The sequence below is a fragment of the Gadus morhua genome, chromosome 5 (assembly GCF_902167405.1).
Source record: "Gadus morhua chromosome 5, gadMor3.0, whole genome shotgun sequence".
NCBI classification, from domain to species: domain Eukaryota; kingdom Metazoa; phylum Chordata; class Actinopteri; order Gadiformes; family Gadidae; genus Gadus; species Gadus morhua.
The window spans coordinates 12,365,192-12,375,816 of NC_044052.1; the positions used below are offsets into that span (position 1 = coordinate 12,365,192).

The window sequence follows — 10,625 nt, forward strand, 5'->3', positions numbered from 1 at the left end:
AGAACTTCAGTTGACAGTGAGCAGGCCAGAGCAGCAGAGCAGAGCAGAGCAGTGGAGCAGAGCAGGCCAGAGGCGCAGAGCAGGGCTGGGTGATGCTGCTCCACGTCAATCCCCTGAGGGAGACTTATTTTCGACCTCCATTAACGGAGAGGTTCTCATCACAGCGCCTCCCTTAAGTGGAAACAGTGTGATATTCGGAAGTCCTCTTTTTTTTATCCTGCCCTCTTTCTTTGAGAAGCTCAGGCAGCCGTTGGACTACAAGGACTTGCACTCAGTGAGCAGTCATCGTGACTTGAGCCCAAGGCCTCTGGCTGAAGATCTGCCTCGCTCTGCTGCTCCTCCACAGACAGCGTGACTGGAGGAACATCACAAGGAAGAACAGTCAAATACATCCAGAATGGGACCTGGTCCAGAACCTGACAATGCAAACTTTTCAGGAAGCTTCCTTGAATGCCGTTCCACTTCCTGGATGAACTCTTAACCTCTGGGCTACACTAGCCAGTCGTGTGTGTGTGTGTGTGTGTGTGTGTGTGTGTGTGTGTGTGTGTGTGTGTGTGTGTGTGTGTGTGTGTGTGTGTGTGTGTGTGTGTGTGTGTGTGTGTGTGTGTGTGTGTCAGGAGCTTGCCGTTCAGCACTAGAGAGATTGTAGGGAGATCTGTTTGTCCTGAGCTCAGCAGGGGGTGACGCAGCAGGGGGTGACGTAGCAGGCTTGTCCACCCCGCTGAGCCCCACAGAAAACCAACGCCCGGTGCTATTACCTTGGCTTGAGTCCGGGGAAATTCACTAGCATCCCATCGCGGCGCGCAGACAAGGAAACGCAGACGAAATATTAGGCTGCACATCCATAATAGGCAGCTGCCATAACGTGTATTTATTTAAGGGGGCTGTTAATATACAACTGTACATGCTCTCCTTATTTGTGGTACATAATCATTCATTCAGTTTATTTAAACCCTTTCCAAGGAAGTATTCAAACGTAAACTCTTCATTCCCAGAGGTCACTGAACGACCTCCTAAGCAAACAGAAGCAGCAAACAGAGCCTGAGTCTCTCTCCCCAAAGAGGCGTGCTGAGGCCCAGTCAGTCTCTTGGAGGAGGCCATGCGTTATCAAAAGCATCCGTTCAGCCCTTATTTCGGCAGCCGAGCTCACTGCGTGTCGGTAATGGACGCCGTCCATCAGAGACGGTGTTCAGTCAGCCTCCCTCCCGCCTTCAGAGAGTCGCAGCGATGATGTCACCTAGCAGAGCTGGGTGTAAGCGTGCAGCGCTCGTCCTCCCCAGAGCAGGTCCAACCTGTTTGTGAAATCCTGAACGTGTGTCCCTGTGTGTGTGATGCCAGGGAGGTGCCGAGTTGCACGGCCAGCCGCCTTCAGATGGGCTTAATGAAACCAGGATACAGCCTTGGGCCATCTTCTCTGTCTCTGTCTCTGTCTCTCTCTCTCTCTCTGTCTCTCTCTCTGTCTCTCTGTGCGTCTGTCTCTCTCTGTCTCTCTGTGCGTCTGTCTGTCTCTCTGTCTGTCTCTCTCTATCCGTCTCTCTGGCTCTCTGTCCGTCTCTCTCTGCGTCACTCGCTCTCTCGCTAATCCTGTCAAAGGGAAGGGAAAGGGCATGAAAACGAAGTGCAGTTAAAGTGTGTGTGTGTGTGCGTGTTGGTCACTTGTGAGTGTGAGCGGGGGTGTGGATAAAGCGACCTCTCTAATGTCCCACTGTGATAGCAGGACGCGCTTGTCACCCAGCCTTGACTTGTGGGTGGCAGGAGGCGTAATGCTGGGAGAGATAAAGATGACTCGCAAACAAATGTTGTTTATGCTAGCCCGGTTATCTCCGAAGGTTCGCATCGGATGGCGCACGCGGTCCATGTATCTTTATAGTTAGCTATAAAGCTCAATCCAAGACTTAATGAGAACTCCTTGTATTATTGTTATGTACGGTAAATGTCATCCCACATGATCGAGCTGGCGCCGCTGTCTGGCTCGTTGAGTAGAACGCGCTCGCTATCAACCAACCTTTTAGTTTATGATTTCAGTGAGATTTATGAGCTTATTGAACCGATAACATTACCCTTTAAAGGTTTGGTGAGATGTTTTCGTTAAAGCTTTTGGGTGTTGTCAAGCTAAGAGTTAAATTGTTGAGCTCAACAGCTAGAACCGGATTGGTTTGGTATGATCCCTGACCTTTCCAGCTCCACCGCTGAGGGCTGCAGGCCTTAACCACAGCACAGTCCGCCTTATCCCTCCACTAACCTCCAGCCAGCTCTCTCTTACGTCCTGCCTTCCTCTCCTCCTCAGACGAGAGGCTCTGCTCTCCCCCCTTCATGGTTCTGAACCAGGAGTGCGGCCCGGACACGCTGGAGCAGATCGGGAAACACGGCATCACGTTCCCCTTCAGTAAGTCCTTCTGTCCCCCCACCGGTCTCTGGCCCTTCAGGGTGTGCACTGCTGGGCCCGGTCCCTCCCTCCACCTAGGGAGTAACGTTTGACACCGGCCGCTGTTAAAGGGTGGTCCGGAGCGCTGTGGGTCGGTCCGGAGCGCTGTGGGTCGGTCCGGAGCGCTGTGGGTCGGTCCGGAGCGCTGTGGGTCGGTCCGGAGCGTTGTGGGTCGGTCCCGAGCGTTGTGGGTCGGTCCGGAGCGTTGTGGGTCGGTCCGGAGCGGTCCGGAGCGTTGTGGGTCGGTCCGGAGCGTTGTGGGTCGGTCCGGCGCGTTGTGGGTCGGTCCGGAGCGTTGTGGGTCGGTCCGGAGCGCTGTGTTGGTCCGCAGCGCTGTGTTGGTCCGGAGCGCTAGTTCACACAGCACTAGTGCCTAACCCACTACTAGGGTCAGTCACTAGTAGTGGCGTAACCCATCCTGCCTTTACCTAGGGTAGTCAATTATTACTGTACACTGGGTCTGTTTACTTTGGTTATGACTCAGGATATCAGAGCCAATGTTATGATGATGCTACCAACTGAAACGTAACGACTCATTTAAAGTGATTAACATTTTCGGCACTATCAACTGTCAAAGATTGTGAACTGATGGCTTAAATGTGCGGTGTGCCGTGTGTTTATCAGCCCGGGTCTCCATAACAGGGTCGGACCGGGCTGCTAATCTCATCAGGGATGTTGGCTGGAGGCAAACGACTCTGGTACCGTCTCACTGTGGTCGGAAGCCGGGGAAAATATTCCTTCTACGACCTTTTAATGAAATAAATTACAGGTTTCTTTTGGATGTCGTCACCGAAAAAGTCGCTGGCCCTTTTGTCCTTTTCCACCGCGCTCCCTCTCCCTCCTAACATTCGACTGTGTCTCTCTCGCTCTTTTTCAGTTTGCAAAACACGGGTGGCCCATGGAACCAACTCTCATGAGGTAAGGGGTCAGAGGTGAAGCGGCCCTCGGGTGGTTTGCTCGGTGTAAGCAGTAACACTGTTCTCTATGGCGGCTTGGCATTTATCCCAAACAAAGGGCCCGGATCAGCCGGCTAGCTTTACGGCCATCCAGGCTGGATTTTCCACATTCCTGCACACGCACACACAAACGTATATGCACGCACACACACACGCACACCCACATTGAACTTTGAACCCTGAACAATTTTAACAACGCCCTGGGGGCAGTTTTTCCTACCATGTTTTCTAAGTATTTTTTTCCGTCTGTGTGATGCCCAGATGGCCATCATCTTCAGCGAGGAGGACCTTATAAACGTGCGGCCGCCCTGCGTGATCCAGAGCTTCATCAACCACAACGCCGTGCTCTACAAGGTGTTTGTGGTGGGCGACGCCTACACGGTGGTGGAGCGCCCCTCCCTGAAGAACTTCCCCTTCGGACCCGCAGGTGAGCAGGGGACGGGGGGGGGGGGACGCACGTAGGCCGGCCGGCCGGCCCAACTTCTCCAAAGAATCTCCAGAATCCTCTCTGGTGGTTCCCGTAGAAAGTCTGTTTATAGCTCCCCGCCATCTGCTGTACCCGGCCCTCGAGGAAGCAGAGCGGCTCAGCTGCCCGGCGTTATCGTGACCCTCACTGAGGGGGTGGTCCCGCTGCGCGCTGCATGTCCCGCTGCGCGCTGCATGTCCAGCGGCGTCCCAGGATTCCCTCCGCAGGCCGGCGGGCCCGCGTTCCCTGAGTGCTCCGCTGTCTGGGCTGCCCTCGGCGGCGTTTTGCATGTGGAGCGGCGAGCAGAGCCCCATGCAAACCAGCGCCGGGGGCAGAGCGAGCGGTCTACTTTGGTTGTCCATGCAAAGCGCGCGGTGTTAATCCTGTGAGGCCGAGGCGGCGCGGGGCACGGCTGGTTACAGAGAGTTGGCACGCCCCGACATCAGGGTTCCCCCACAGGGACGGCCGGCGGCCTTTCCCTTCCCTTCTCTGGCCAGTGGAGTACGATCTGCTGTCCGTGACAGACACTCGGGCTCCATGGTTACAAAACAGGTGAACTACGCTCCTGAAGACAGGGGCGGCGTGAGGCTCAGGAGGTAGAGCGGGTTGGCTGGGAACGGGAAGGTTGCTTGTTCGATCTCCGGCTCCTCCTCGCTTAGTGTCGAGGTGTCTCTGAGCAAGACACATACCCCTAGCTGCTCCCGACGAGCTGGCTGTCGCCTTGCATGGCTGACACCGCCGTCGGTGTGTCAATGTGTAAGAAGGGGTGGATAAAGCGCTTCGAGTGGCCACTGGTTAGAAAAGCACTCTATAAACTATAAACGCAGTCCGTTTACCATTTAGCATGAAGATGCAGAGAGCTGCTCCCGGAGAGCGGAGAGTGTGTGAAGGTGGGTTGTTTCTTCCTGGGCTGGACGGAGTCAGGTGTGTGGCTCAGCAGGCCCGACGCTCCGTCTCGGGACCCGGTGGCGGAGCAGCGACCCGGGTTCACCCCGCACAGCGACCCCGGGCATCATGGGAAAATAGTTCTTGGTCCCGGCTCCCTGTGGACCCGGGTCTAAGGGTTGGGAATCAAACGACATTGAAGTGGAAGGCTCAATGTAGTATTTACACTGCAAGAGTAAATAAGGGGTCTAATAAAAGTACTGTTTACCGCGCGGCCATAAAAGGGTCATCAAACAGTGGATCATGCACTGTCCATGGCCTTACACGGATTAATACAATCCTGGTGTTTGTTTTGTACTTTTTGGGTAAACAATAATGGATGGAAAGCTAGCACTGCTCATCGGGAGTTTGAGAAGAGACTCTGACCCCGTCTTCATATGATGTTTCCTCTGTGGAGGTTGGTCACATGGTACATTCGGGTATGTGGGCGTGTTGACTTTTGAAACGGTTTGCCAGATTTGGGGTAATGTCTAACGTTGACGGACCGCGTCAGTGAAACCGCCCTCTGGCCTACTTCCTGATTCGGTCGGAGCCTGTATTTGATTGGCTCGCCGACAATCTAATCAATCAATTAATTCATTGTATTGTTTAATGCTTTATCAAAACCCGTGTACAGCACCTGGGCTCAGCAGCACAGAACCAAGCCATGTCGGACCAGAGCCCACCTCAGGTAGGGGGGAGGGGCTCAGGCCGAGGGGGGGGGTTGGGTCACACAAATGGGCCAACGTCGGTCCTCACCTGGTCGGTGGGGGCTTGACTCCCGAACCTTCACAGCTCAAGAGCATATTAATTTGGGCGGTAGTGAAATCGACTTATCTCTCTCTCTCTGTCCCCCATCTCCCTCACGTCGGTTTGTGATTGTGGTTAATGATTCCAGAGAGGGGCAAAGGGGACCGGCTGTTTGATTTCCTCCGATTCACACTGCAGTGTCTCTCGTTTCCTAGCAGTGTTCATGACTCAATTACACAACGCCAGCTTACGTCCCCTCTGCCTCTGCCTCTGGTGTTCAGGTGATAGTTGTGCTGATTCCATCACATGTAAGGTATACTACAGCGTGGAGCTGCAGGTGCTAACTCAACTAACGTCAAACGACTGCACCCGCTGCTGTCGATTGGTTCAACTGTACGTTCCTACTTCCTGATATGAACCCCAATCACATTGTAGCCGAGCCCCCTTTGCTCCGTGTCCTCAGGACGGTGGTTTTCACTCCTTCTCAAACCGCTGCCCAGCTGACACCAGGTCTGGTTAAAGCTTCTTCAACCAGCTAGAGTAGCTCAATTAGCTTGTTCAATCAAGAGAGGCGCCTCTCCCCTGGGAACAGAAAACCACCGTCCATAATTGAAGGCATTCAATGTGAGGCGTACACGCTCATGTGGAGTGTTGCTGACCCCTGGTGGCTGAGAAGATGATGGTCGAGGATTTTCCAATGTTGAATGCATCCACCTGTGGCAACATGCATCGTAAATCTGACTCTTTCTGTCTCTCTTTCTCTCTGTCTCTCTCTCTCTCTCTCTCTCTCGGTCTCTGTCTCTGTCTCTCTCTCTGTCTCTCTCTCTGTCTCTCTGTCTCTCTGTCTGTCTCTGTCTCTGTCTCTGTCTCTGTCTCTCTCTCTCTCTCTCTCTCTCTCTCTCTCTCTCTCTCTCTCTCTCTCTCTCTCTCTCTCTCTCTCTCTCTCTGTCTCTCTGTCTCTCTGTCTCTCTGTCTCTCTGTCTTTCTGTCCTTCCAGACCGGAGAGCCATCTTCTTCAACAGTCACAACGTGTCCAAGCCTGAGTCGTCCTCCGCCCTCACCTCGGTACGTCTCGACAGCAACGGCCCCCCCGCCTCCCTGACCACGCGTTGCCGTGGTTACTCTAAACAAGCGCTTTGCTTCCTTTTCGCCGCAGAGGGACAACGTGGAGGGGCTGTCCCAGCCGCCCTGTGACCACGTAATCCGGGAGCTCTCCCGCTCCCTGCGGCGGTCGCTGGCCGCGTCGCTGTTCGGCATCGACGTCATCATCAACAACCAGACGGGGCAGCACGCCGTCATCGACATCAACGCCTTCCCCGGTTAGCCTCACGCCCCCCCCCCCCCCCCCCTCCCTGAGGACAATTAAATCACTAGGGCTTTTATACGTACACCCCACTGACAGGAGCAGCACGGTATAATCAGTTACGTCGTCAGAAGGTGGCGTTCCTCATGGCCTCAACGGCCAAAAGCGATCATGACCTTCCGCGCTGCTTCCTCCGGTCTAAGAGAACTTTAAGAAGTCACTCTGAGCCACACAATGCATTCTCACTATCGGTCTACAGGCCGTCACTCAGTGGTCACTCACTCACTGTCACTCACTCACTGTCACCCTTGCTGACAAGATGATGAAAACATGAAGCCCTGTGGTGCTCCGCACAGTTTAAATGTGCGTCTATCTGTCGTTCACTGGACATCAGGGGATGTGATGGGAAACAGAATCACGGCTGCTCCGCCTGCCAAAAGGAAATCCAACATGTATGTTTCCATGGTCACGGTGGGCTCGGGTTACTCCCTTTGTGCCTCGCTGGACCAGTTGGAATCGAGGCTGCAGAACCAGTTCCCCATGAGCAGATCTATAGAACCAGTTCCCCATTAGAAGGTCATGTTATTGTCTCCATAGCCTCTAATGAGTCAGCGTCTATTACTATGACTGCGCATTACAATAATTCATTACACACTGATACAGTGATACAGTAAGATACATTCTGACCATCCCTCCCTTCAGGCCTATCTGAAACTCATGACTAGCTCGCTAACTGTAGCGACCGGTCTCTCCAGCCCCGAGGGAGACTCAGTCGAGCTCAACAGCCCGAAGCAGGAGCGTTTTAGTTCTTCATCTAAGCGTTTGACTTATAGAAAGATGGCGTCGTAAATGAATTGTCATTAATGAGAACTGCATGTCCACGTGTGCGGTGTCCCCGTCCTCCGCTGCTCCTCAGAGGACCCAGACTCACCCCCCCCCCCCCCCCCCCCCCCCCCCCACCCTGTGCTCCCCCAGGTTACGAGGGCGTGCCGGAGTTCTTCAACGACCTGCTGAACCACATCACCGGCCTGCTGCAGGCGCCCAGCGCCGACAGCCCCCCGGCCACGCCCGCCGCCGCCAGCGAGCCGCCCAAGGGGCCGACCGCCCTCGCCGCCCCCCCGAGCCCGGAGCCCCCCGCTGGCGGCTGCGGCCCCCCGGGCAAGGAGGCCGGGGGGGGGAGCCCCTGGATCGTGGAGGGGGACGCGGCGCTGAAGGGGGCCCGCCAGAGACTGGGCTGCAACTCGGCCGTGTCGCCCAACTTCCAGCAGCACTGCGTCTCAACCATGGCCACCAAGGCCTCCTCGCAGTGACCTCCGACCTCCGACCTCCAGCCCCCACCCCCGCCCCGCGGGCCCCCCCCTCCCCGAGGCACACCATCCACCCTGACCAGATGGGATAACAACGCTTGACTCTAATAATAAGTGATTGGTCATAATAGTTATAATATATCTGTAATCAAACAAACAAAACTTTTTCCGATTCGATGGTGATTAGGTGACGGCTTTCTTTCTCTCTCGCTCTGCCTTTTTGTATGTTTGATTTGGTCGCAGAAGACCTGACAATGTGATGTGAACCATTGGGAACTCTGTAATAACGTCTGTCGCTGAAGGGTGGGGGGGGGGGGGGGGGGGGGGGGGTGTGGGTGTATGTGTGGGGGAATGCCCATGTAAGGTGATAAGGCCGAGAGGGACACTCGATTTCGGCCCCGGGGAGAAACCCTCAGCGAGGCAGGTTTAACATTCCGGTGGCTCGCTCCCGTTTTGTATTCCGATGACATTCGCTCCCCTGACCCCGGCCCGTGTGGCCGGAGAACCACTCAAGGTGTTTTCAGCGTGGCGGACTTCCGACCAGACCAAGATATTGACGTCGGTCAATCAGAGTTGTGAGCTGTTTACTATTCTGCGTGCCATCAACATGTCATTCTCACAGCTAGCCGGTTGGAAATCTATTCAAGGACCCCCGCCGAAACCACCGCAGAAACCACCGTGACCAGTAAGGAGACGTTGGCTCCGAGGTCATGTGACCAAATGTCGTTTTGGTTCTAGCCGACCGTGGAAGTTACATTTTGTCGGTCCGGAGCGTTGTGTTGCTCCGGAGCGCTGTGGGTCGGTTCGGAGCGCTTTGGGTCATTTCGGAGCGCTGTTGGTCAGTCCGGAGCGCTGTGGGTCGACCCGGAGCGTTGTGCTGCTCCGGAGCATTGTGTTGGGCCTGTAGCTCTGTGGGTGGGCCCGGAACGCTGCATCGGTCCGGAGCGTTGTGGGTCTGCAGGTGTTTAGTGTTGCTCCAAACAGCCCAGCGTCGTGGCTCGGGGCTCAGGCCCTGGTTCAGTGTTTTCCAGACGGCACTATATAAAATCACATTCCGTTATCCAAAGGATTCCATAGTGTTTGAATTCCAAGTGCTTGATCGGGGCTGCGGTCAAACGGCCTCTCTATTTTGTCATGCCTCTAAATTACTTCCACTTCATCCATGTGGGAAACGGTGCAAAAGGTTTTCAACGGAAATCTGCTGAAGAAGATTTTTTGGAAATGAGACGTCAGTCACCTGCGGTGCCGTTTCTATAGAGAGGTTTAGGTAAATTACAATTGACGAGACTAAAAACCAACTGACTTTTATATTTGTTTGTAAAAGTGATTAGACTAAAACAAGTTGTAAACTATTTAATTGTCCACTAATCTAAATTGGAATAGATAATTTGCGACGGTGACAGGGATATTTCCTAATGATTTGATTTTTTGCTTATGGATCCATTGACCTAATATAATAAAACCCTGACTTCAGCACTTACGCCAGCCGCAGTTATTGAGCAACCCGTGGTTCTAGCGTAGTGGGGTTCGATTCCCTCCCCTACCTTCCGTTCCAGCTGCTGTGTTTTTATGTGAAAACGATGATTTGAGTTTTAAAAACAAAATCCTTTTTCCTGCTCCCAATGTTCACTGTGAGAACTTTTTTACTCCTGTTTTAGGTTGTCTGTCCTGATATCTACAAAATCTAACTTTATTTTATTGAGATTTTATTGGGGAGGGAAGGGTGATTTCATTGATATATCTGTATCTATCTACTTATATCTATAAAGATGTATAGATATGTCAAACAATGAAAATAAGTAAGCGAGTGAAGTAATGAACAAACCTTGGATGTTTATCAGATGGTGAACTACTGGGCGTGAGGAGGAGCGCCTGTCAGTAAGGGGGGAGACGGTAGCGGTAGTGCTAACGATAGTCATTGGAGCTATTTTTACAGAATCTCCGGTCCTTTAGAGAAGGGGAATATTCCATTTATATGCCATTTTTCATGGCGACAACATGAGTCGTTACAGCTACTGTTAAATTATAATAAGTATATCTGGAGAAATCGAGGTGAGGGTGCTCTGGGGAAAGATTGTCCCTGGTATTCCTGCCGAGAGCTGAGGTGGAGGAATCGAAACTCCTCCTCTTACTGATGGTGGATGGTCGTGTACACGGTAACAGGGCGTGTCCGTCGTGCTCTCCTGTGTTCTGGGGGAACTAAACTGTTGTGTACGCAACTATACTGTATGTCCTACGTTGTGTTCTCCTTTGTGTGTGCTTCTACATGGGAAATAAATGGTTAACCCTGAACTGTGGTCATCTCTGAAACAGGATAGACATCCCATTAAATCCTGTTCACTGCAAATCAAACTCAAGAATGTGCAATCTGTAACCCACAGACATAGATTTTTTTATGTGGTTTACATCTATATGATATAACTACTATACTAAACGCCTCTTTAGGGGGACTGAAGGCATCATGATTTGGTCATCATAGGTTATATGAAGGTAC

General features: G+C 53.1%; 1 protein-coding gene across 2 annotated transcripts in view; it reads left to right on the plus strand.

The window, feature by feature from the left end:
• The window catches only part of itpk1b (inositol-tetrakisphosphate 1-kinase b), a 33,210-nt gene extending 22,787 nt beyond the window's left edge, over positions 1-10,423 (plus strand). Inside the window, exons 7-13 of one of the 2 annotated variants that reach the window (XM_030356716.1) lie at positions 2,288-2,386; positions 3,303-3,343; positions 3,643-3,808; positions 5,409-5,462; positions 6,519-6,586; positions 6,678-6,840; positions 7,800-10,423. In XM_030356716.1, coding sequence (XP_030212576.1) covers positions 2,288-2,386; positions 3,303-3,343; positions 3,643-3,808; positions 5,409-5,462; positions 6,519-6,586; positions 6,678-6,840; positions 7,800-8,134 — 926 coding nt within the window. In that variant the 3' untranslated portion in view covers positions 8,135-10,423. The remainder of the gene's footprint in view (positions 1-2,287; positions 2,387-3,302; positions 3,344-3,642; positions 3,809-5,408; positions 5,463-6,518; positions 6,587-6,677; positions 6,841-7,799) is intronic. The other variant, XM_030356717.1, reaches the window with a different exon arrangement.
• The last annotated feature ends 202 nt before the right edge of the window (positions 10,424-10,625 follow it).